The sequence below is a fragment of the Astatotilapia calliptera genome, chromosome 14 (genome assembly GCF_900246225.1).
Source record: "Astatotilapia calliptera chromosome 14, fAstCal1.2, whole genome shotgun sequence".
Classification (NCBI taxonomy): Eukaryota; Metazoa; Chordata; class Actinopteri; order Cichliformes; family Cichlidae; genus Astatotilapia; species Astatotilapia calliptera.
This window is the reverse complement of record NC_039315.1, coordinates 39842701-39870296: the sequence shown is the minus strand read 5'-3', so window position 1 is coordinate 39870296 and position 27596 is coordinate 39842701. Positions and strand designations below refer to the sequence as shown.

The window sequence follows — 27596 nt, the reverse complement described above, 5'->3', positions numbered from 1 at the left end:
TCATCCTCTGTGTCTGAATTGAACAGCTGCGCTAAATCTCCATCAAACATGCCAGGTTCACTTTCTTCACTGTCAGAGTCACTTTCCGTGCCGTGCGGAAATGATGCCGGCTTTTGCGAAAGCTCGAACAACAGTGCCAGCAGACATGTTAGCCCAAGCATCTACAATCCATTGGCAAATTGTGGCGTAACTCGCCCGGCGCTGCCTTCCACTCTTGGTGAAACTGGTCTCCATCGGTCATCCATCGCTCCCAGGCCGCTCGCAGCCTTACTTTGAACGGGCGGTTCACACCGATGTCCAGCGGTTGGAGTTCCTTTGTCAGGCCTCCCGGAATGACAGCAAGCTCACAGTTCATTTGTTTCACTTGTTTTTTCACATCGGCTGTGAGATGGGCACGCATAGAGTCACAGATCAACAGCGATGGTGATGCGTGGAAAAAACCACCTGGTCTCCTTACATACACCTCCCTCAGCCACTCTTTCATCATTTCCTCATCCATCCAGCCCTTTTCATTTGCCTTAATGATGATTCCTGCTGGAAACTTCTCTTTAGGCAAAGTCTTTCGCTTAAAAATCACCATAGGCGGCAGTTTCTGTCCATTAGCATGGCAGCCAAGCACAACAGTGAAAGAAGACTTTTCGTGCCCCGTTGTGCGTATCGCTACCGTGCTGGTCCCCTTCTTCTCCACAGTGTGACTCACCGGGATGTCGAAAGTGAGTGGGACCTCGTCCATGTTTGTGATGTGGCTGGGCTGGATGTTTTTGTCGCCGATGTGTTTGCTGCAGTAAGAGCGGAAGATGGCCAGCTTTTCCTTATAATCCGCTGGAAGTTGCTGAGCTACCGTAGTCCTGGTCCGGATGGAAAAATGGCACCGTTTCATAAAACGAAAGCACCAAGACGGACCTCCTTGGAAATGTTCAATGTTCATCTCTTCAGCTAGTGAAACTGCTTTTAGCCGAATGGTGACCGTCGAAACACTTCTCCCACTCGTTCTTTGCTCGATGATCCACCGCTCGAGTCTTTCCTCCAACTTGGGCCACCGCGCCTTATGTCCGCGGAAACTCAGCTGCGTTTTCTTGACCTGCCGGAGCTTGTTTTCTAGCTTCCTCCATTTGCGAACCATCGATTCGTTAATCTTAAATTCTCTCGCCGCTGCTCGATTTCCATGTTCCTCCACATAGCTGATGGCCTTCAGTTTAAACTGTGCTTCGTAAGCGTGTCTCTTTGCCATTTTCAGGGTTGTTAAAACAACGATGTCCTGCATAACGCACATACCTGTTCTTTTATACAGGTATGTGCGATAAAGTCAACGCACGCACTTCACCCTTTAGCGTTCTCATGGTGTTCTCTACTACGTCCTCATTACAACACACAGGGCGCACTGCGCTATAGGGCGCGCCGTACTTTTTGAAGAAAATCTAAGACTTTTAAGTGCGCCTTATGGTTGTGAAAATACGGTAATGAGAATAGGGCACTGTTGGAATGATACTACACATGTAACTCCAATGGAAGTGGTTACATGAAGACGATGTGAGACCTATGGAGTCTTTGACACTGAACATCTGGACTAATGCAGAAACAACTAGTAGCTCAGTGCTCCAACATCTAGGAGGAGATTAACGAGGTACAACACAAAGGGAGAGCCAGGATGTCAGGTCAGGGGGCGATATCATCATCCCGGTCTTTCAATATTGGGTACCAAGCCCCAAGAGCAACAGATGTGTTGACTGTAGTGAGTGTGAGAGGAACTGACCTAGCGATAGAATCATGGCTAATCTGGCTAAGTGGCCAACTACCAAGACTATGTTAAGTATCCTCTGAAGGGTACTAAATGAAGGAAGTAAATGTAGCATTATAGACAATACCTACTGTGACCATCACAGAAACAATCTACACCATAACATGGAATTACTATCTATCTGCATTTGGTAAATGGTAAATGGCCTGCATTTGTATAGCGCTTTTTCTAGTCCCTAAGGATCCCAAAGCGCTTCACACTACATTCAGTCATTCACCCATTCACACACTGGCGATGGCAAGCTACATTGTAGCCACAGCTGCCGTGGGGCGCACTGACAGAGGCGAGGCTGCCGGACACTGGCGCCACCGGGCCCTCCGACCACCACCAGTAGGCAACCATGGGGTTAGTATCTTGCCCAAGGATATTTGGCATGCAGCCAGGAGGCAGCCTGGGATCAAACCACCGACCTTCTGATTAGTGGCTGACCTGCCCTGCCACCTGAGCTACAGCCACCCCAGTGGCAGCATAGTACTTTTTTTCCAATTATTTTTTTAAAAGTCAGGTCAAGGCTCCAAAAGCCCAAAGGCGATATGAGGGTGGCGGCTCACAACAGTTTTTGTTTGCTACATGGATCATTTTAGTTCAGCATCTTTCCTTTTGTTAGATTTCTTTAAGAGTTCAAAATGTGTTAATTACATAAATAAAATGTAATTTTCTCTGTAGCACTTCATGGATTTCATAAGCAACACACCTTAGTTGCTCTGTGGATTCTTTTAAAAAGCAGTTAAAAACTTTTCTGCTCAAACAAGCCTTTTGTTGATCTACATATTTTATATTCTTTACATTATTTACATTTGATCTTTTACATTGTGTATATTGTCTATTGTATTGTTTATTTTAATCTTTCTCAACTCTCCTGGAACGCACGCTAATTCTTCTTAAATGGAAGGATTCAGGTCCACCAGTGTTTGTTCATTGTGTGAGAGAAGTAATGAAGTGCTTGCAGATAAAGCATTTGAGATACAGTTTGAGAGGGTCTCAAAGTAAATACTACAAATCCTGGTCATCCTTTATTGAATATGTGGAGAAGTTGTCATTTACTGAAGTATGATGTAATACTGCTTTTTATCTGTGGGGTTTTTTTCTTCTTCTTTAAAGCCACCTACTCTCTGTAACAAGCCAACAAGAACTGCACACAATGCAGCCCCCCCCCCCTTTATTTATTTATTTATTTTATTTTATTTTTGTTTTCTACCCTGTTCACATGGTAGTATTTCTTGTTTGTGTGCATAGATTATACATTTTCCTGCATCCAACTGGTTTGCCACTGTGCGCAAAACTGTGGTTTGCGCAACCTGTTTCACAATGGCAATGTTTGTAATTGCAACTCCAGTTATATTTTTCTGTATTTTTGTTAAACTGGAAAATTATAAATAAAGTTGTCAAAAAAAAGAAAGACCTGGAATCAGCAGGCACAATTGTTTCAAAGAAAACAATAAGTCCACTACCATGACCTGTATGCGTGCTCACAACACAAGACTCCATTGCTGACAAAAGCATGTTGGAGTGTGTTTAAAGGTTGCTGAACAACAGCAGAATATAGTCTGGTCAGATGAGACCAAACCGAACTCTTTGAATGCCATAACACACATTATGTTTAGTGGTCAAATGTCACCCTAAAAATACCATGCCAACAGTGAAGTCTGGAGGTGGGAATATCATGGTGTGGAGCTGTTTTTCAGACCTGAGCAATGCATGCAACTCACTTTTTTCTACTCAGGAGGCATTTTGAAGCTGTCATTGCTAACAAAGGCTTTATATGAAGTATTAAATATTAAAGTAAAAGCAAGTAAGTAAAATTGTATTTGTATAGCACCTTTCAAGACAAAAATCACAAAGTGCTTCACAGAAAAACTAAAACATAAAAACAGAAATCAACCAAAAGCAAGTTAAACTGATAGTTCTGTCCTTGGACTGTCCTCTGCGCATAAAACCGTCATCCTTTACTGTTATAAGTAGTTATTTAGCACTCTATATTTGTGCTAAATAACTAGAGTCTGTTGTCTCTTTTTTTCTTTTCTGTTTCTTAGTATAATAATAAGGTGATGGGGTATGGAGGGGAAACCATAGCTTGCTCTTAATATATGTATTAATATAGATATACTTGATCTACTGGTGTCTGTTGTAAGCTTAAGATCAGATGTCTTTCCTTTCTTGCACACATTCACATTTACACAAACATCCTGAAAACCAATAAGCTCTCCTTGCCATTCTTCCATCCACTCTGTTCAGCGCTTCACAACACAACACCCTGAACCTGTTGAACCCCAGTGCCCCCCATCTGGTTTCACAGGCTGCACCTCTAGGTCTGTTATTTAAATATAGACATATGGTTTGGTAAGTGCAGACTTCTCCATTCACCTGACGGCATGTACACGGAAAACAATGCCTCTGCTGAAAGCACAGATCTCACAGATTTTAAACCTGCTAGTTTCATCACGCTCCAACTAAAATTGCTGAACCAACAGCAAAAGAAGACCTAAATTATGCTTCACTTTTGAAAGACATTATCATGAATTCTGTCTTACCTTTGCTGCTTTGCTTCCAAAAAAAAAGAAATTGCGATAAAACTGCATTTCCAAGTCTGTTTCAAGAGCAGTTTTCCATTATAAATCACTAGTTTCTGCCTTATTATATTGTTTTTCTCACAGATGCAATATGCGTCAATCTCCTGTTGTGGACAGTGCAGCCGTCCGCTTTTAAAAAAATCTTTTTTGTTTTGGAAAAATTACCTCTGACAAGAAAGCCTAATTTGCTCTTTTTTCTTTGTTTTCTCTTCTGTTTTTTTTCTTCCCCCCTTTCTCACTATCTCTTCTCCCCTGTATTTTTCTTTCTCTCCCTCTCTTTCTTTCATTCTTTCTCCCTGTCCTATCCCCTAGTCATGTCTGTCCCGTCTGTAACAACCAAAAATCAAATCAAATAAATACATAATTATAATAAAGGTCAATCAAATGGACGAATATGACAAGGCTACGATGATCCACTTGGTAAAGTAAATCCGCTTGGCATCTTTCTTGGCTTTCAGACAACAATTCTAATGGCTAAAGATCCAAACGGGACAGGCAAAAAAACAAAAACAAACAAACAAACAAAAAAACCCACAGCAAACATGGAAACAAAACTTTCAAAATAAAACAAGAAACATGAAGAGACTTGAATTGGGAGACGCAAGCTTGACAAAAGAGATAGAGAGAGGGAGTGAGAGAGGGCGAGGGACACAGATGAGAAAGACACAAGGGGACCCTACATAGATGAGGAGATGACACATGACAAACACGAAAAGACTCATAAACATGGAGACATAGGTGAAATATAAACTAAAACTCAGCTAAATCCTAACTAATAATGACAACACAAGAACTTAACATGTTTCCAATATAACATAAGCAGGGCTCTAGACTAACTTTTTGCACTGGTGCGCCTAACTTTTTTTTCTTAGGTGCACCAGCACAAAAGTTAGGTGCACCCAAATCTTTCAACCGCATCACTTAACATCACAGTTTTACATGTGCACTCTTTTGAGGGGAAAGTTGCTGCCCATACAGACAATATTAATTTGCAAATGATTAACTAACAATCTTGTCAACACAAAGTTCTTTATTTGGAGCACCTTTCTACAAGAAAGATAAGTTACTGAAAAAAGTGCTTGTGCTTAAAGTGCACTTTTTGGCAATATTGTAGGGAATAATAAACTTAATCATCATCTCGGCCTCCTCTGATGACCTGTTTACTGCTGCCTGCCGCTTAAAGGAAGTAGGGAGAGGGGTAGGGATGGGTATCGAAAACCGGTTCTTGTTGAGAACCGGTTCCCACTGTTTCAATTCCTTGGAATTGTTTGACATTTTTGCAAACGATTCCCTTATCGATTCCAGTCACCCCGAATGACGTCACCACGTTGCGGAGCGTCATTTACCTGGCAGGAAACACGGCGCGTAAGCGGCTCAAACGCTCAAAAGTTTACGAGAACGGATGACAACAGGGCAACTTGCAATACTTGCAAAGTAGATACTTAATTTAAGGGAGGAAACACTACGAATATGCAAAAGCATTTGCTCACAAAACACGTGATCACCTTAAATGAATGTCATGTTTTTAATTCCGCTCCGGACTCGTGAATCTCAACCCAGCAGCAGCGGTAACGTTTGCACATCCTCTCCCGTTAATGCGGCAGGTAAATAATCAACTAACAGTGCATATTATATTAGCGCAATCTGCCTTATTACTAAACCTGCCATTACTGTGCATTTAGGTGACCATGATAAGAGAGACACACAGAGTCTGGCTCAGATGCTGGCAGTTCTCGCTGCAGTCTACCGGTAGCGTCTCTTTTCAGGCCAGGATAGACGAATGTCACCAAGCAGTGACTAAGTTTGTGGTAAAAGCCTTGAACCAGTGTTGCCAACTCCTCAGTAAGGAAAATCGCTATTGGTTGTCCTAGAAGTCGCTAGAAGTCGCTAAATGACGTCATTGCCTAATTTGCATAATTGGTCATGCTAATCTAATTGTAACCTACCGTATTTTCACGACCATAAGGCGCACTGTGCTAAAAGGCGCAGTCTCAGTTATGTGTGCCCTTACTGTATTTAACACACACATAAGGCGCACTGGACCATAGGGCGCATACAAGTACCGTATGCGTATTTAACAATAAAGCGGGAGCAAACCTGAATACGGTACCTTACTCACATTTCTATTGCCGGTAATCGTCATCATCAACAACACACAAGCATACAAGTGCGCATATTTAAAAATAAAGCAGGAGCAAAACAAAGTTTGGTACTCACATTTTTATCATCAATCAAACCCATCGAAGTCCTCATCCTCTGTGTCTGAATTGAACAGCTGCGCTAAATCTCCATCAAACATGCCAGGTTCACTGTCTTCACTGTCAGAGTCACTTTCCGTGCCGTGCGGCTCCTCGGAAACGATGCCGGCTTTTGCGAAAGCTCGAACAACAGTGCCAGCAGACATGTTAGCCCAAGCATCTACAATCCATTGGCAAATTGTGGCGTAACTCGCCCGGCGCTGCCTTCCACTCTTAGTGAAACTGCGTGGAAAAAACCACCTGGTCTCCTTACATACACCTCCCTCAGCCAGTCTTTCATCATTTCCTCATCCATCCAGCCCTTTTCATTTGCCTTAATGATGATTTCTGCTGGAAACTTCTCTTTAGGCAAAGTCTTTCGCTTAAAAATCACCATAGGCGGCAGTTTCTGTCCATTAGCATGGCAGCCAAGCACAACAGTAAAAGAAGACTTTTCGTGCCCCGTTGTGCGTATCGCTACCGTGCTGGTCCCCTTCTTCTCCACAGTGTGACTCACCGGGATGTCAAAAGTGAGCGGGACCTCGTCCATGTTTGTGATGTGGCTGGGCTGGATGTTTTTGTCGCCGATGTGTTTGCTGCAGTAGGAGCGGAAGATGGCCAGCTTTTCCTTATAATCCGCTGGAAGTTGCTGCGCTACCGTAGTCCTGGTCCGGATGGAAAAATGGCACCGTTTCATAAAACGAAAGCACCAAGACGGACCTCCTTGGAAATGTTCAATGTTCATCTCTTCAGCTAGTGAAACTGCTTTTAGCCGAATGGTGACCGTCGAAACGCTTCTCCCGCTCGCTCTTTGCTCGATGATCCACCGCTCGAGTCTTTCCTCCAACTCGGGCCACCTCGCCTTATGTCCGCGGAAACTCAGCTGCGTTTTCTTGACCTGCCGGAGCTTGTTTTCCAGCTTCCTCCATTTGCGAACCATCGATTCGTTAATCTTAAATTCTCTCGCCGCTGCTCGATTTCCATGTTCCTCCGCGTAGCTGATGGCCTTCAGTTTAAACTGTGCTTCGTAAGCGTGTCTCTTTGCCATTTTCAGGGTTGTTAAAACAACGATGTCCTGCATAACGCACATACCTGTTCTTTTATACAAGTATGTGCGATTGTCCCGGTATATACGATCAACGCCCACACTTCACCCTTTAACGTTCTCATGGTGTTCTCTACTACGTCCTCCTTACAACACATAGGGCGCGCCGCACTTTTTGAAGAAAATCTAAGACTTTTAAGTGCGCCTTATGGTCGTGAAAATACGGTATGTTGTTGGAGAGAGAAATAACATCGTGGAAGAGACATAAAGTGAGTAAAAAACGTCCTAAATGCATATAGAGTTTATTTAGAACTACAAATTAAATTTATTTTAGCAATTATTGTTTTTTTTTTAATGTCACAATTCCAACCCTGCTCCTTTACCCGGGCTTGGACCGGCAAAAGTGACCTGAAATAGGCACTCTGGTGGAGTTACTTTGTGTGTGTGTTTATAAGTAGTTTTAAACCTTGTGATCCACAAAACAGCATACGAGTAAAAGAAGAACTGACTGCGTTACAGCACCCACTGCTTGTTGAGAGTAAAAGCGATACGCGCTTTCACGTCTTTTTTTAGCGACTTTTTTTCTAAAAAAAAGTCGCTAAGGGGTCTGAAAACTCGCTAAATATAGCGACAAAGTCGCTAAGTTGGCAACACTGGCTTGAACCCATTTGCCACAGCAGATGCCCCCAATTTTAGGTAAGTGAATGTGTTTAATTGTAGGCAGGGACATTACTGGATATTCTTGTGTAATTGCTACTGAATAATTTATGTTATGCTTTGTTATTGATACAGAAGAATATTTATTTTATTATTTTACATTTACAATTTTTTTTCCTGGGGACCCTGTGACACTCCATTGAAGAGCCGTAGGCTGGATCTCTTAAGATCTCACTGTTGGGTTTGTAAGGCCATGTTACTCCTAAATTTCTATCTTGTTCAAAGAGAAGATATAAAAATATTCTGCAGTAGAACAAAAACGTAACAAAACCATGAATCAACATAAGAACATTACCCGATGCTGCAGAAGTGAAGCAGAGTAATGTTACAGAGACTTTATTAGAGACATGGCTAAGCGTTTTGTAATTTGGCATCACTGTAAAATGTTTATATTTCTTCAGTATTGAACAGCAGAAATGAGGCTTTAGCGACCGACAGCGCTGTACACAATGGTAGACTGGTGTGTAATAAGCAAATGAATAATGCAGAAAACAGAGATTTAAGATGGGGAAACTGTTCTTGAAGTGCATTTTGGTCTGAGAGGGACAAAACCTGTAGCTCAAAATCTGTGTGCTGTCGACTCACTGATGCGTCAGGTCCACACTTTGTGTTTACATTTATCTGGAATCTGTTTACTTTCTCTCATTTACTGTTTTAGCTGTTTGGTGGTTGTTGAAATAGGTTGGTGACCTCCTGGCATTACTGGCAAAATGCATTTATATTTAACAATTGATTCAGGATTTAATGAATCAATATTGCGTTATTCAAGCTAAAATCAGTTTTAACCCTCTCAAGGCAGGCGTTGCCGATTTGCAACAGTTAAAAACTAACAACCTAATTACTCCACATACATATTTTATGAGGGTTTTTTTTTTACTCAGAAGTACCACTGCAGGACTTGGTTGTGCATTAGCAACAAAAAGTTTAATTTGAGCCTGAGAGGGTTAATCGGAATATCGATTATTGAAACCCACCCTACTACTCACCTCTATCTATCCGTCTGGACTATCAAACGCACATACATGTAGGCCAACGGGAATATCTGGACCACAGCCAATTAAAGAGGTCCCACCCCTGACTATCTCTGATTGGTTTAGACCACGATTTGGGCATAATGTATGTTTGTTTGTTGTTGAGCACACGGACTTTCAGACTTGCGGGCACTTTTTAAAAAAATTTCTTTTACTCAAACGGCTGGTCGCACTGGTGCAACCTAGGATTTTTTTTTAGTTGCACCATTGAGAAATTAGGTCACATTTGCAACTCAATTGGTCACACTGTAGAGCCCTGATAAGAAATCAAAAGTACAAAATAAACTCAAAATGCTGGGTCACAAACCCAGCCCCCTGAAATGTTATCCGCTTAAGCCTAATCTAAAAAGTGGAGACGATGTCTGTCTTTCAAATTCAAACTGGGAACTGGTTCTACTTAAGAGGGCCTTGAAAGCTGAAGGCTATGCCACACATTCAAACTGCTACAGCACAGTTCTTTTAATTTCAGTGGTAGCAAAATATTCTGAACTGCTCTTTGAGCATTTTTGGAGGAATAGGATTTAGTAATAAATTGAAAAAAATTGCTTAAGTTGTTGAATGTAGAAAGGTCGATATGAGAGAAAACCTTAAGTAAATTTCAGCAGTTATGAAATTTGCGCCACTTTATGACACGTGTGCGATGGATTTGAATATTCATCAAGTCATTACTAGGTAAAGCTTAAGGACTGCTTGGCTTAATGGGGCTCTAACTCTTTGTCAGGCTGGCTAAAGTGCTGTTACTGTAATTCAAAAAATTAAACATTATCTAAATATGATCACTCAAAAATAGTGTTTTTAGGGAGTACTGTTAAATGTCCATTTCCTAAGACATATATCAGGACAGTTCCAGAGTTTGTTAAAATAGAATGCGATCATTTACGATCCGGGATTAATATTACTGACTTACCCAACTTGACACTGGAGACGCTTGGATAAGTGCAAATTCTATTTTATTCACACACTTTGGCTGAAAATAACACAGCTTAAAACTCACTGCTCCTCTGCTCTGTTTTCATACATCCAGCTCAGTACTCTCCTTCTCCCAACATGCTACTGTTTTTAGAGACAGCAGAGGCATGATTAAATATCTACCCACAGCTGCGTCAAGCAGACTCCCCTACCAGTGCCTCTGAACCCACTGCACCACCCCTCCACTGCGGTTGAGCCTTATATATTGATGTTAAAATAACCCACTATATAACTTTTTTTCTGAACTGAGGACTAGATCAGATAAAAAGTCAGGGGAGAAGTAAAACTGAACACGCTGACATCACACATGGACATGAACCTTCAAAGTAAAAAAGGAAATAACTGTCATGAAATGCTGTGTGGCAGGCAGGAGATGAGGACTCAAAGTGCAGGACTCAGACTCAGGGGATGAACTCAAAATCACAGCTTTATTTGCTGGTCACAGAAAAACGAGCATACAAAGTAAACTAAGCTAAACTGGGAAACAATGAGCTAAAACTCACAGGGAGATCCACACAGCATGAGGGACGACGCGACACAGACTCAGAGAAACACAGGGTTTAAATACACTGGGAAGCAACGAGGGGAATGAGACACAGAAGGAGAGCACAGCTGGGGGAAATAAGAACTGACAAGACAAGGAAGCGTAAACTGAACACATTCACATAAGACACGGACCTTCAATGTAAAACAGGAAGTATGACACAGAGACGCGAACTAGACTAGGGGAGACAGAGCAACTAAGAACACAGACAACACCAACAACAAAGAGACACAGAGGGCAGCTACTAAATACTCAGAGAACTAAACAGAATACAAGAAAACCAAACTAAGACACTACACTAAAGAATAAGCTGGGACAACAAAGAGAACTAAGAACATAATACAAAAAACTCAGAGGCACAAGAAACTCAAAACACTGGGTCACAGACCCAGGACCGTGACAATAACAACACAAAGACGCAGACAAGACTCTAAACTACACCTGCAGGAAAAACGAGGACACCAAAACAAAACCTAAGAACTAAACCCTTAACTAAACTGAAACATAGAATTCTAATAATAGTCAAGGAAGAACAAGAATCAGAATATAATACAAAATACAAAATCAAACCAAAACATGACAACTCAAAATACTGGGTCAAACTGACCCAGAACCGTGACACATCAAGTATTTCGAGATGTACAGCTCTGCAACACATACAAGTGAAGAGAAGACCATACTTCTTCAGTTCCTTTCTTGCATCCTTCACATAGAACAGTCCAAAGCAATCCATGCCACAATATGTGAATGGAGGGGTAATTTCCATTCTGTCCTCTGGCAAATCTGCCATTTTTGGATCTTGTGTGTTCCTTCTATACTTCCTGCATGTGACACACTTAAAGATATGTGAGGCAACTGCACTGCTGCATCCAATGACCCATATCCCATTAGATCGCAATTCATTTACAGTCATACCTCTTCCTTGATGCTGTACTTTCTCATGATAATGCTTGATCAATAAAGAAGACACGTGACTTGTTTTTGGCAGAATGGCAGGATGTTTAACACGTGGATGAAGATCACTTTTTGTTAAGCGGCCGCCTAATCTCAGCACACCCTGCTCATCCAAAAATTGACTTAATTTGCATAGCTAGTTTGTTTTGTCTTTGGATTTTACGTCCTTGCATTGCTGTAAATTCTTGATTTCACTGCTGAATGCTTCTCTTTGGACCAATCTGATTATGAAAAGTTCAGCTTGTTGTCTTTCCTCAACACTTGTACTTCCATTGAGTTTGGGACCAAGACCCTTGACTTGCTTAGCATGACGTTTAAGACAAGCAATAGCCTTAACAGCTCTTTTCCAGTCAGAAAACTTAGTCAGGCGGTCCAACAATGTTCTATTTAACCTTGCACCTGGTGTTGAACATCTGAGCCCTTCGAAGTTCTGGATCATTGTCACTAACCTCTCCCACCTGAGCATCTCTGGTGGGTAGCTCCTTTTCCCACAGAAAGTCTGGGCCAGTGAACCAATTTGAAGCAACGAGCTGATCTGCCGATAACCCTCCTGAAGCATGGTCCGCCGGATTGTCTTCGGATTGCACATGATACCATTGGTTGAGTTGAGTGTTTCTTGACAGTTACTCTGAACTGAAAGTCATCAGAGGATACGCACCATTGCACACCCAGTGCTCTTTCTAGGAGCGGCTCCCCTAAATCTATGTCCAGCTCTTTGACAATGTCAGCACACTGTTCCTTTGGTATTGACTCCAATACCTTCTTGCTGTTGGGAATGAACTTGTGTAGTCTAAGCTTGCCTGCACTGCAGAACTCTCTCGCTTCCTTAATCAGCTCGATTGCCTCAGCATCAGACCTTACACTCACCAGTCCATCATCAACATAAAAATTTCTTCAGATGAACTTGACAGTGCTTTGGCTAAATCGATCCTGACCTTCTGTGGCTAGATGTTTAAGTCCAAAATTGGCACAGCCAGGTGAGGAAGCTGCTCTAAACAAATGGACTTTCATCCAAAAAACTGATGGCAGAGACTCGAGATCACCATTCTCCCACCATAAGAACCTCAAGTAGTCTTGGTCTTCAGACTTTACATGGAATTGATGGAACATTCATTCCACATCACACATAACAGCGACTGGGCCCTTTCGAAATCTACAAAGAACTCCCACCAAGGTGTTTGTGAGCTCTGGCCCTGTAAGAAGGTGGTCATTCAATGATATATCTTGAAATCTTGCCGAGCAATCGAAGACCACTCGCAGTTTCTCTGGCTTTTGAGGGTGGTATACACCATGGTGGGGAATACAGTGGGGCAAAAAAAAGTATTTAGTCAGCCACCGATTGTGCAAGTTCCCCCACCTAAAATGATGACAGAGGTCAGTAATTTGCACCAGAGGTACACTTCAACTGTGAGAGACAGAATGTGAAAAAAAAAATCCATGAATCCACATGGTAGGATTTGTAAAGAATTTATTCGTAAATCAGGGTGGAAAATAAGTATTTGGTCAATAACAAAAATACAACTCAATACTTTGTAACATAACCTTTGTTGGCAATAACAGAGGTCAAACGTTTACTATAGGTCTTTACCAGGTTTGCACACACAGTAGCTGGTATTTTGGCCCATTCCTCCATGCAGATCTTCTCGAGAGCAGTGATGTTTTGGGGCTGTCGCCGAGCAACACGGACTTTCAACTCCCGCCACAGATTTTCTATGGGGTTGAGGTCTGGAGACTGGCTAGGCCACTCCAGGACTTTCAAATGCTTCTTACGGAGCCACTCCTTTGTTGCCCGGGCGGTGTGTTTTGGATCATTGTCATGTTGGAAGACCCAGCCTCGTTTCATCTTCAAAGTTCTCACTGATGGAAGGAGGTTTTGGCTCAAAATCTCACGATACATGGCCCCATTCATTCTGTCCTTAACACGGATCAGTCGTCCTGTCCCCTTGGCAGAAAAACAGCCCCATAGCATGATGTTTCCACCCCCATGCTTCACAGTAGGTACGGTGTTCTTGGGATGCAACTCAGTATTCTTCTTCCTCCAAACACGACGAGTTGAGTTTATACCAAAGAGTTCTACTTTGGTTTCATCTGACCACATGACATTCTCCCAATCCTCTGCTGTATCATCCATGTGCTCTCTGGCAAACTTCAGACGGGCCTGGACATGCACTGGCTTCAGCAGCGGAACACGTCTGGCACTGCGGGATTTGATTCCCTGCAGTTGTAGTGTGTTACTGATGGTGACCTTTGTTACTTTGGTCCCAGCTCTCTGCAGGTCATTCACCAGGTCCCCCCGTGTGGTTCTGGGATCTTTGCTCACCATTCTCATTATCATTTTGACCTTGATCTCACCTTGGGTCAACACACCTGAACCACATGATTAGTTCGTTACCAGGCCTCTGGAGAACTGCAGGAGCTAATTTAGCCATTTAAATCAACTGTGTTGGTTGAAGGACATATCTAAAACCTGCAGGGACACCGGCCCTCGAGGCCTGGAGTTGCCCACCCCTGCTCTAGCTGATACTGCGTGGCTTTTTGGTTCCATCTGTTGCTTAACCAGTCAGGCAACTTGGCTGTCAGTTTTTGATTTTCAATGCCATCATCAAGAATACGCAGACTCTCATTGTGAGCCATGGCACATTCATAACTGTGTAAAAAGTCCACAAATTTCCTTACGTCAGCGCTCTCTCTTCACGCTGTTTTTGGCCAGTCATGTAATTTGTCTCGGCAGGCTTTTGGCAATCATAAAAGGCTGGCTGTATCGCTCATTGAGCAGTTCCCATGCAGCATCATATGCAGTATCTGAACCAATCAGAAAATAACCGTCTAATGCCTCTCTAGCCACTCCTCCAACAGATTTCTGAAGGAAGAATATTTTCTCTGAGCTTGGAATGTTTTTCTTTTCAATTAGAGCTTGGAAGGATGACTTCCAATGATTAAACTTGAGTGGATCACCACTAAAAACTGTGGGCTCTGGAATAGGTAGCCTATTTGCTGATATAATAATAATGGATTGGATTTATATAGCGCTTTTCAAGGCACCCAAAGCGCTTTACAATACCATTATTCATTCACTCTCACATTCATACACTGGTGGAGGCAAGCTACAGTTGTAGCCACAGCTGCCCTGGGGCAGACTGACAGAAGCGAGGCTGCCATATCGCACCATCGGCCCCTCTGGCCAACACCAGTACGCAAGTAGGGTAAAGTGTCTTGCCCAAGGACAGAACGACCAGGACAGAGAGCCCGGGGATCGACCTGATTGAGTCAGTCAGGCTATACAGACCTATAGGATAAATACTGTTTATAAATACATTCATATTATGATCATTCTCACTGTACTTTATGTATATATTAAAAGGAAAATCTTTGTGTATTTTAATGTATATAGTAACCCATGTGTCCATAGTATAGCATTTTCCGTTTTTTTTAATTTCCAGGCTATTTTTCTTATTTATTTTTTATTGTTTTCTAATGCATCTCTAATTCACCTTTTCTTGTTGTCCCTTGCGCTGCTGTAACAAGTGAATTTCCCCAGTGTGGGATTAAATAAAGTCTATGTCTAACATAAATACAGAGACATGGAAACATGGATTGTATTACTCTGATGGATGTATCAGAGCAACTTGGGGTTGTCCTCTTGCCCAAGGATTTTTGGCATGCAGACTGGGGCTAACATTGAGCCACCAATCTTCGGATTATTAAATGACCTTCTCTACCTGCTGAACTACAAAATGGAAATGATTCACTGAAATTTCTATTCTTGTTTAAAATAGAACTAGCCAGTTGTACAGCTACAGTGTAAAACAGCTTTGGCATTACTTGAATAGGTGGCATTTCTTTTTTTGATACTTTTGTAGTAAGCTCTTGCTCTTGTTCTTTTTGTCTTTTCCCCTATTAGGCGTGATCTACACCACTGATATGTTGGACCGAGAGAGCAAGGACTCCTATTGGCTAACAGTTTATGCCACCGACCACGGTGTGGTTCCTCAGTTCACCAGTATTGACGTATTTATCCAGGTGGAGGATGTTAATGACAACGCCCCGTTGACTTCTGAACCTCTGTACCGAACCTCAGTGCCTGAGAATTCTCCACGTGATGTTTCTGTAATCCAGATCGAGGCTCAAGATCCTGATGCCACACTCTCCACTACTGCTGAGAGGCTCAACTACCGCATTATTAGTGGAAACCCACAGAATTTCTTCACCGTCAATACCCGCACTGGTGAGAAAGCATGTGTGCATCTTTCATCAAAAAGGTAGTGCTATATGTTAACATAAGCAAATTTAATTAGAAACCAGGAGTTGTAATTATAGGTTTAGGTTATAGGTTATTTTTTTCACTAATGAATTATCTTTCTTTTGTCTGCTGTGCATAACAAGTAGCAGTAACACTTACAGCTTGGTAATAAAGTGATAATAGCAGGGTAACAAGGCAGAAACAAGAACCTAATAATATGGTAATTTCTAAGTTATTACCACTAAATTACAAAGCAGTAACCAATTACTGCGACAAAATGTTTCTCCCACTCAAAACGCTATGTCCAGATGAACAGAATCAACCTTTAGGGATTTACTTAGCTTGATAATTGAGCATGCATCAAGACATCCAAGTAATTTAATCCTAACAACAACGGTTACAATTGAGTAGAAGTATACTGAAATTCATGTAATTGGATAATAGACCCCCAAAACTGGGGGTAATAATGTGGAAATAAAAACATCCCCATGAGGCAAAACCAATTAGTAGTAGGTCTCTCAAAGTCCACCATCATCTCCACTGTCTTGAGCAGGGTGAGCTCCAGGTATGACATGTTCAGTTTTTTCTTAAGGAAGTACAGGAGAATGTCTATGGTTTAAAATATGTAATTGGCTTCAACAATTGAAATTACAAGTTTACAGCGCTGGACCTCGGTGTGAAATCAGCCACCTGCCTCACATGAAGGATGACCTTCAGATTGGGCTATACAGTTTTACAATAACAAGTATTATTATGACTACTTCCGGAAGCGGCATGGCGGTCCCTCTGTCTCCCTGTGAATCTTCTCCTCTCTCCGTTCACATCTGACCTCGCCCGTATCTGCTCCTTTCCTGGAATAAAACAGAGAAGACGCCTCCCTGCCTATACTTGATTATTAATATTATCCTACTAATTCTATTTATCTATTCTATTTATTCTATTCTGTCTAAGTTTGGGACATTCTGTTCGGACTCCCTTGGCTCAGAAAATATCATCCTGACTGTTAACCAGTTATGTGTAAGCATGTTCTGGACCAGACAGTGGATTCATGGATGTACCTGTCATCCATGAACTTAAAGAGTTTCACAGATTATTCTCCTGAGGAGCATCCATTAGTGTAGAGGGAGAAGAGCAGTGAGGAAAAAACATACCCCTGGGGGAGGCCGGTGCTGATGGTCTTAGTGGGATGTGATGCTTTTTCAGTGCTCACCTGCTGCTTGCTTGTAGTCATTTAATCCTTTGGTGGACTTCTTTGAGATCAAGATGACAGTGGAGCATTTGAAGCAGGAGGGGACTTCACACAGCTCCAGAGATCTCTTAAAGATGGAGGCCAGTTGGTTGGCACAGACTTTCAGATAGGAGGGAAACACACCATCAGGTCCTGGAGCTTTTCTAGTCTTCTGTCTCTGGAAGAGCAGACACACATCGTCCTCAAGGATCTTTAATGCAGGTCGGGGGTCAGAGGGGAGGGGGATGAGGGCTGCAAGTAGTTTTTTTTGTGTAGGCATTAGGTGAGGGTGAGCCGGTGGGAGGTATGAATGATTGTCTTTCAAATCTGCAGTAGAAGGTGTTAAGGTTGTTAGCCATTCGGCTTCTCTTCAGGGTGCTGGGATGCACTCCTGTAGCTGGGGATGTGCTGCAGGCCTCTGAAAACTGGTGTAGGGTTGCTGGCTAAGAAGTTGTTTTTAAGCTTCTCCCTTCAGTTCCTTTTACCCTGATCTTCTTGCTCAGCTCATTTCTGGCCTACTTGTACAGGGCCCAGCCCCTGCTGCTGTAGGTCTCCTCCTTGGTCCTTCTTGGCGCAGCTTCTTCAGAATTGGAGTGAACCATGGTTTGTTATTATTGCATTTGCAAAAGGTCTTAGTCTGCCCACACAAGTCTGCACAAAAACTTATGTATGATGTCAGTATGTTCATTCAAATCGGAAGTTGCAGCTTCAAAAACACTCCAGTCTGTGCAGTCAAGGCAGGATTGTAATTTGTCCCAAGTGCTTGGTCCACTTCTTCATAGTTTTAAGTTAAGTTCTTCATAGTTTTTAAAATAATTAAAAGTATTAGTCATTGTATTGCCATGTAGATATATCATAGACAGATCACTGAAAAATATAGCCATTACAGACGTAGTAATGCTAATGAGAGGAAAGACCAAAGCATAAGCCAAAACAAGTCAAAGCTGGCCGACAGTTTGAATTGACTGATCTAGCCTTCGTTCAAGTCCGCCCTTACTTCCATGTTTTTCCGGTCGCCAGCACCACGGTGTGAAAACTTTAAAATGGACCCAGAAATGTCGCTCCATTTTTTGTACATTTTTAGTTCTCTTGGAGCTAGAAAAACTTTGTCATCGCCGGCATGTTTTGTACCTTAAGCTCATCAGAGACAATCATATGCAGGTAAAATAATTTCCTTTAATCTACACGCATTTAGGAATTACTAGTTTCATGGATAATTTCAGTGCCTGAATGATTGTGCACATTTACTGTTTCATATAAAATGTGTAAACTAAATCTCTTTGAAACTTATAGAAGAACTTTTTCTATTTCTATTTATTTTCTATTATTCATTTGATCCTGTAACTTATTTGTGTGCATAGATAGGCTGTAAAAATGTCACAAAGCTGAAAACATTGTTATTTTTGAGTTCACAAAAAAGCTTAGTTACACAGATAAAGTGTATAAAATTTAAGTCTTTTCACAACTTATTTGTATATTTTACTTAAGCTTAATAATCAGAATAATGCTTTAATCTCTTCAAATGAATGAAATCATACCTTTCTACAAAAACTGTTTATGTTGTTCTCCACCTTTTCCTTAACCAGACCAGACCCTTGTCCTTGTACTGTAGGATTAACCTGAGTGTCCCAGTCCTGGACCGTTTTTTTAACTAGGAGGATCCCAGTCCTGATTTTTGTTGATGTATTATAAATATTCTTGTTTTATTGTTTTTGTTATTTACTTCAAACATATCACCAAAAGGTTAATTCGGAAAAATCAAAATTGACTCTAAAAGTGTATTCCTCTCCCGCATTACCTCCGTCTTCGTCCGCGATTGTTATAAGAAAAATCCTCCTGTGTGACCCGCAATGAATCATGGGATATGGTAGGCTACCAAGGATACACGCAACTCAACCTTCAAATCTGGGGAAAAGTAGGACGCATTTGTTGCCACATTTGGAGGACTTTTCAAATTTGGAAAGCTTTCGTCGCGTCACTGTGACATAATTGCCCAAAATTGTGGCCTACAAATGCTACCCCTGAATTTGGACACAGCATATGACTATATTAGAGAGTTGTTTTGATACAGAAGGAATCAGGGCTAGAAGATAACCCAGGTATCATAATGTAGGCATGAAGGAGACCTGTCTTCTGCTATAATTTGTTTTGACGATCCACATAAGCCTGGAATACCACCAGGCATACCACCCTTTAGAGTTGACCCAAAATGTATAAAGTGACGTTAACGGCATAACTGCATTAACGTGGCAAATCTCAGCACTAATTTTTAAGTTATCTCCAGTGAATTATCAGCAAACAGATTTCACATTTCCTAAATTCTTGTTTGATAGTTTAATTGTTGTCTACTGTTTATTTCTCAGGTCTGATCACCACAACCTCCAGGAAACTGGATCGTGAACAACAAACAGAGCATATTTTAGAGGTAAGGAAAGATTTGTAGCTTTAGAGATTTAGAGATGAATGAAAAATGTTCAGCACCTGCAAGGTGCAAGGCTCCAAGGTGGTTGGTGCCAGTTAGGGTGGTAACCCCCAAAGCAGATGGTGGACAGGGAGCCATCAGGCTGAAAAAAAGTGTCCGTCGGACTTGATTAGCCTGCAGGAATTCAAAATCAGCCAATGGGTGCCAGCAGGCCAAGTGGAACACAGCTTGAGCAGTGGCTGAAGCAAAAATTTGGTTTTGGGAAGAGTTTAGTGAGGCCATGGAACAAGACCGTCAGACTGCCTAGAAGTTAGTGCCAATTTCAACTGAGGCGATGAAAGGCTCTAAGAGTTGTAGAGTTTTCTTAATTGACATGTCTCTACAATGTCACATGAAAATCTCTGTTGATACACTCAGGGTACGTACGGGTGCTTGAAATCCTTGAAAATGCTTGAATTTTAATGTTGTCTTTTCAAGGTTTGAAAAGTGCTTGAATTTCAGATGTGGTGCTTAAAAGTGCTTGAAAGTGTAACTGTATTTCATTCACAATAAATAGCTATCTGATTGAATAATTTTCTTATCAGGTAGAGAAATAAAATGAGTCGCAAAATGTAGAGGCAAAATTTCCCCGCCTGGGCTGCCTTGCCCCTCTGTCTGTTTCAATATATGACCCCGCCCCTCCCTCGGACAGTCGGGGATGAGTGCGCTAACATACCTGTAGGTTGCTGTTTTAATGAGTGTTTGATGGAAAACAACAATGGCGGAGTTTGCGCTCTCCAGTCGCATGATAGGTGAGTGCTAGTAAATAATTTTCCAGCACGTGTACGTTACACATGCTATTTAAAAAAAAAAAAATATGATTATTATTTTGCTAACTATCAAACTCTCTGGAGAAATGATTGATGCACTGAGTGTGATGCCTTATGGCAGCGCTATTATGGAATATGCTGTGAACTTTGCTAACATTACTTAGCAGTGATATGAGTTAATTTACTCAAGTGAAAGCTTTAAACAACGGTAAAAACGGCATTTTCTAAGGAGAGCGCTAGCAAACACGCTTTGCTTGTGAGTGTGTCAGTTCTACTAGTGAATGTGACAGATGCTGCAAAAAAGCCACCAAAAGCAGATTGAAGTGTAAACCCTGAGTGACACAGCTGCTGTCAGAACCTGCAGGTTTATCCCTGTGCTGTTCTCATCTGTGTTATAGTGGACACAAACTATTTTTTGGAGTTCCATAAGTAGTTTTTGTGCCTTCTTATTTGACGCAGAACACCTGATTTTTCTGTAAATAGTTTGAAATGGTTATATAAAAAACGTCTGAGCCTTGGCTGCATTTTTAGGTAAATAGTACCATATAACTTTGTTGTTTGCAAAACTTGTGCATATTTTTAAAAATGTACAATTTCTATTTGGTAAATGGCCTGTATTTGTATAGCGCTTTTCTAGTCCCTAAGGACCCCAAAGCGCTTTACACAACCTGTCATCCACCCATTCACACACACATTCACACACTGGTGATGGCAAGCTACAATGTAGCCACAGCCACCCTGGGGCACACTGACAGAGGCGAGGCTGCCGGACACTGGCGCCACCAGGCCCTCTGACCACCACCAGTAGGCAACGGGTGAAGTGTCTTGCCCAAGGACACAACGACCGAGACTGTCCAAGCCGGGGCTCGAACCGGCAACCTTCCGATTACAAGGCGAACTCCCAACTCTTGAGCCACGATCGCCCCATTTGCATTTCAAGTCATGAAAATGATTCGTTAAACATGCTTGTGGTTTTTACAGGCAAAAATATCACTTTCTACTTGTATTTTAAATTTTGTCTGAATTTAGATAAATTGTGCTGATACAGTATGTCAAAATGAGAAAATAACAGATTGGCAAGATAAAAGTTTTTAAAGGTGAAATATAGAGGCCAAATCAAAAGTAGTCAAAAACAGCCAATTATATCCTGGACCCCAGGTTTTTGGAGTATTTGAAATAATGGTAATATGACTGATCCATATGGTCACAAAGAATAGCCTCTTGTTTCTGTGCTACCAAAGTTCCCCGGCTTTCATTCAAAATGTGTTTATCGTCAGCACCGACACATTAAACTACTTAAACATTATGAATGTCTTCAAGCTAACACCGAGGCCTGTGGGGCACTATCAGCCACTGAGACAGTACACACATTTATATGTGCATTTGTATATGAATATTTCATACTGTAAGGCTGCCTGTTTATTTAAGGGAGATGAACAAAATACATTGGAATTGTACATAATAATATCACAGATGATAAATTCAATAGATTTTAAGTAGATACTTGTGCATTCTTAAAGTCTTATATGTTGAATTGAACTATGTGATCTGTTCAAAGCCTCCCAGTCAGTGCTGCTCTCCATGCCTGTCTGACTGTACATGATGTTTAAAGGTGACGTTTAGGACTTCAACAATAATACAGACAGCAATGTAGTTAGCAATAGAACAGTTTTATTGGGAATTAACTTAAAACAAACATCTGTCTCCTATTTTTTGTCACACAGGAAGGAAGCATCAATTTCTGACGAGAAGACTTATTTATTTCTTTTTTTTGTGGGGGGGGGGGGGGGGGGGGTTCAACAGGAGAAGAATATCTCTAACAAGTTGATTTGTTCACATTTGTTCACATCTTAATTTTTAAGTGAAATGTGCATTTTGAGTTTATACATTATGTATATAAGGCGACGTTTCCTTTTGCAGTATTTTTGTGTGGTTTGTTTTTCTATTTCTTAACAAAAGGTGAGCAAAGGTGTTTTAAGTTCACCTAGGATGATTTGTCCTAATTTTCACATGGTCTTACTGAGGGGATGCAAATTGAAACATGCATTCTTTCTTTTGGGGGGGGGGGGCATGTGCTGGAAAAGCTTGAAAAGGGACCTTGAAAGTGCTTTAAAAGTGCTTGAATTTGACCCTAAAAAAGGCGTATGAACCCTGTACACTATATTGGCAGACCGGTTTGGTGGTTCCCATCTTTAAGGAAGAGGACCGGCGAGTGTGCTCCAACTATGGCGAGGTCACACTCCTCAGTCTTCCCAGGAAAGCCTTACCAGGGGCTGGAAAGGATAGTCCGTCTGTTAGTTGAACCTTGGATACAGGAGGAAAAATGTGTTTTTTGTCCTGGTTACAGAACACTGGACCAGCTTTTTACCAGCTTGAGGATATCTGAGGGTGTGTGGGAGCTTGCCCAACCAGTCTACCTGTGTTTTGTGGACTTGGAGAAGGCTTTCTACCTCAGAACATTATTTGGGAGGTGCCTGTGGAGTATGGAGTCTCTGGCCTGTTGCTGTGGGGCATTCGGATCTTATTTAACCAAGAGCTAGATTTGCATTGATGGCAATAAGTCAGACTTGTTTCCAGTGGGTGTTGGACTCCAGCTTGCACTGAAGTGGTTCATAGCTGAGTGTGACGCGGTGGGAATGAGAATAAGCACCTCTAAGTCTGAGGCCAAGGTCTTTAGCTGGAAAAGGGTAGAGTGCCCACCCCAGGTAAGGGATGAGTTGCTGCCCCAAGTGGAGGAATTTAAGTATCTCGGGGTCTTGTTTACAAGTGAGGGGAGAGGGGAGCAGGAAATCAACAGACTGATTGAGGCTGTAGCTGGAGTGATGCAGATGCTATACTGGTCTGTAGTGGTAAAGAGAGAGCTGAAAGTACGAGGCCAATCCCAAAAGTAAGAGCCCCAATTTTTTTAGAAATACAAAAAACTGTTTATTTCCCATAATATTTACATAATTTTAAAGCTTGAAGACTTATCTATTTGTCTACATAATCGCCATTTCAGTTGATGAATTTTTGTAGAGGCTGTGGCAGTTTTACAATGCCCATGTCATGCCTGCTCACTGCTGCAGAATTGCCTTCTGAACAAATGTTCTTTCAACTTTGGGAACAGATGGTAGTCACTGGGTGCGAAGTCCGAACTGTAGGGTGGGTGGGTGATGAAGTTTTGCAGGAGAGCGACAGTTTGACGGGTGACCTGTGGACACACGGTGTCGTAGAGAATCCTTGGACTGTAGGAGAAAGCCAGAGTACCTGGAGAGAACTCACGCAAATGCAGGGAGAACATCCAAACTCCACACTGAATGACACCGGGCTGATGGTGGAATTGACACCAAAGGGAGGACCTTCTTGTTGTGAGGCAACTAATCTCTGTGCGACCGTGCTGCCACAAATTGCATTATCGTTATATTAAAAAAAATTAACAACTTTAAAACCTGTAATTTAAAAGCTTGATTGATGTTAGAACAAATGAATTCTTAAGGCAATTCAGCCTGTATTTTGGGACTATCCTCTGCTGTAAGGCAAGAGCTCATATGAAGGACATGTAATGCATCTGACAGAACCCGCTGGGCCTGTCTGATTACCGACTGGTTGTAAATGCAGGGGTGGGAAAGATCTTCAGTCCTCCCAGTCACCTTCATGGCAGACCGCACCAGACACAACAGATTAGATTTTGCATGCACAGAGCAATTGCCATACCATGACAGGGCTCTAGACCAAATTTTGACGGACACACCGTCAGGGCTCACCGATTCTGATGTGTTTACGCAGTGTTTACGTCTTTTTGCGTTGATTCTGAGCTGGAGGTTTTGTCTCTCTCCAACCAAAATTCACCGAGCGAGCAGCAAAAGAAGCAGCAAACTACGCTTCATATTTGATAAATGTCGTAATGGAATCACTGCTGTTTTGCCTCCACCACGATAAAAATCACACTTCATGCACAGCTCTCTCTCTCTCTGTACTTCAAGAACAGTTTCCCGTCTCAAATCTCTGTTTTCTGCATTATTCATTCGCTTATTACCCACCAGTCTACCGTGCGCCTAACTTTTTAAAGTTAGGCGTACCGGTGCGCCCATGGCAAAAAGTTAGTCTAGAGCCCTGCATGATAATATGCCACACCCTATGATGCTTTCCAGTACAGCCTGATAGAACTGAAACATTATTTTCTGATTATGTCAAGTGAAGTCAATTTTTTTTCTCTTTTTCAAACACCTTTAGTCTGTGTTAAAAACAAACTAACTAACAAACAAACAAAAAACAAAACGAGAACACATTGTGGTCATTGCAACTGAAGAGATAATCAAGTTGAATCCCAAGATAAATTTAGGATTTGATATGATTGATTTCTTCATTATGGATAAACAGTGGGTTGTGGTCTCCTACTGCTTGGGGGTCCAGCACCATCTCCTTAATAGACTCGATGGTTATCTTCACTTTGTGATGTTACGTCCAGTAAGGGTATCAGAATTAGACTATTGAATTGTATGTGCTTTCTTTCACTGACATCCAGTTGTTGACTATTAGCCTATTTCAAAATGTATTGCATTGAGTTAAAATACAAATACAAATACCTTTGTTTGAGGACAATTTTCCCTAACTGGAGCTCCTTAAATTTTAATTGAAATGCTACCCATAATAATGAGTGTGCCTTGGTTTGAGTAATGCTTTGTCCTGTAGTCCATATCAGCTCTTTGGTCTGCAATACCAGATTATTCACTGAGCACTATCCTGATAGCTACTGTGTCTCATCTATTAATGCTGACTGATATTCTCCTGAGATAAGCCCAAGAACAGTTGTGTCATCAGCAAATTTAATAATGCTAGATAAATGTGAAGGTGTACAGTGTACAAAGGAGAGCACAACCTCTAAGAACTCCAGTCTTCAATGTAATGGAAGGAAGGAAGTATGGGGGGCAGGCGAGGAAGGTGGAGGAAATTTGACATATTGAGTCAAAAAGTCCTTGATGCAGGTGTGGATGGTTGGGACAAAGCCAGTGTGTTTTCTGACTAAAATATTTGGGATGATGGTAATAAAGACAGTTCTAAAGTCAACAAAGAGCATCCTCTAGTTCTGTCAGTGGTCCAAATGGCTGAAAATGGAGTTGCTATGGCGATAACATCTTCAGTAGACTGTTTAGCGCTATTTCTGTTCTGCTAGATCGCACCTGCTCTGCGTAGTCACCTGCACAAAGTGCAGTATAGTGAGTCAGGATGTTTGATTAGAAGCCAAGAACAAAATATTTGGGTTGTTCTTTTTAAATACTTCAAACTATGTAATAGTGACTGCATATCAGATATTTTGTCCCAACAATGCTTTATCTATCCAACCTCTTCTAAATTTCACTCTGGCAGTCACTTAATTTTAAAACTAACTATTGGTCTCAATAAGCTGCACTTTCTAATTGTGAGGGACCAAGCAGCCAAGGCATAGAGGACACAGGCAAAAAAAAATGTCTTCAAAAAGGGTTTTCTTTATTTTAACCCTCAAAAAGTTCAAAAATGACAAAATTCAAAAACATAATTAGAAGGCCCATAAAAGAGGTCAACCGAATATAACTCTACAAAAAGTAATTTCCAGAAACTTAAACAAAGTGGACACAACTTAACTCACAAACTGACCTAATTACAAAGACACATGAAAGTAGCTTTTATAGTGGTTTGACCAAACCATTTTCACACAATAGGGGGGAAAACCAAAACACTTTAATATTAACTAAGCACAGAATAACCTAACTAAACCTAAAATAACCCTGTTCCTGATAACCACATGGTCTGTCCTGCTGAGCAGGCATTTTGTTCTCAGAGTCCTCAGCCACACCTTTTTCCCAGACCAGGAAACAGCCACCACCCAAAACCAGGTAACTCAAAGAAAGAGAAACATAATTAATATAACAAAACATTTTTAGAAAAACCACACAATGCTACTATGTGCGCGCCTGATAATATCAGTTAGGTTTAACCAAATGATTAATGAATTATATTAATGAAGAAAACTGCAAAACAAACAAATAAAGTGAACAAATGGACTAATTTACTAATTAATGTTTGGGAGACAATCTCTACTAGAACAGCATGGTTGCTTATGTGTCATGAAAGATCAAGTTTGTGATTAGGAACACTGTATATATTTTTGAACAAGCCTTTCTGCCCATACAGGTGTTGGTGTCAGATGGTGGCCCTAATCCCAAGCAAAGTACTGTTTGGGTGATAGTTCAAGTCCTGGATGAAAACGACAACAAGCCCATATTTCCTGAGAAGGTGTATCAAGTCAAACTTCCAGAGAGGGAGCGTAGAAAGAAGGGAGAACCAATCTATCGGGTGTTTGCCTATGACCGCGATGATGGGCCAAACTGTGACCTCTCCTACAGCATTGTGGATGGCAATGAGGATGGGAAGTTCTTCATCGACCCCAAGACAGCAGTGGTATCTTCACGCAAGGCCTTCAGTGCAGGGAGCTACGACATCCTGACTGTATGAATTTTTTAAAAATTTGTTAAACATGTCTGCTCTGTGAGTTCAAGAACATTTAAGTTGTATTTTCTAAACTCCAAATCATAAATTAATCGCTTAATCTTTGTTGTGAAGGACTTGTTTGAGGCAGGTCTGTCCATTTCTACAATCAGGAGAACATATTCTCTGAATCTAGGGAATGTGTGTAAAAGATTCATTGTGTATTTACTTTTGTTTTTCTTGATGATCTTGATTTTAGGAAATGCTCTTTAAAAATATTTCTTCATCATTAAGGTTGCCTGAACAGCACTCAAAATAACAGAGTTTGGTGCTTATTTAATTGATGCACACTGATTTTAGTTTTGTTATCTGGCTTCTGACAAAAGAATAGCATTCTTCAAAAATGCTGATTGAAGAATGGGATGCCATCTCACAGCAGTGTGTGACCAAGCTGGTGACCAGCATGAGAATAAGGTGCCAGGCTCTTGTGGCTGTGTGTGGTTTTTCCACATGCTACTGAGTCCCCATTTAATCTAATAAAGAATGCCAAACAAGAGTCAATAACAGAATAAGCTGTTTGGAAGTTTT

The 27596-nt window shown here is 41.4% G+C and overlaps 1 protein-coding gene across 6 annotated transcripts in view; it reads left to right on the top strand.

The window, feature by feature from the left end:
- fat3a (FAT atypical cadherin 3a) overlaps positions 1-27596 on the top strand; it is a 176971-nt gene that overhangs the window by 55554 nt on the left and 93821 nt on the right. For 5 of the 6 annotated variants that reach the window (XM_026192658.1, XM_026192655.1, XM_026192657.1 and 2 more), the window contains exons 3-5: positions 15767-16090; positions 19697-19758; positions 26715-27029. In XM_026192658.1, the coding sequence (XP_026048443.1) occupies positions 15767-16090; positions 19697-19758; positions 26715-27029 (701 nt within the window). The remainder of the gene's footprint in view (positions 1-15766; positions 16091-19696; positions 19759-26714; positions 27030-27596) is intronic. The other variant, XM_026192656.1, reaches the window with a different exon arrangement.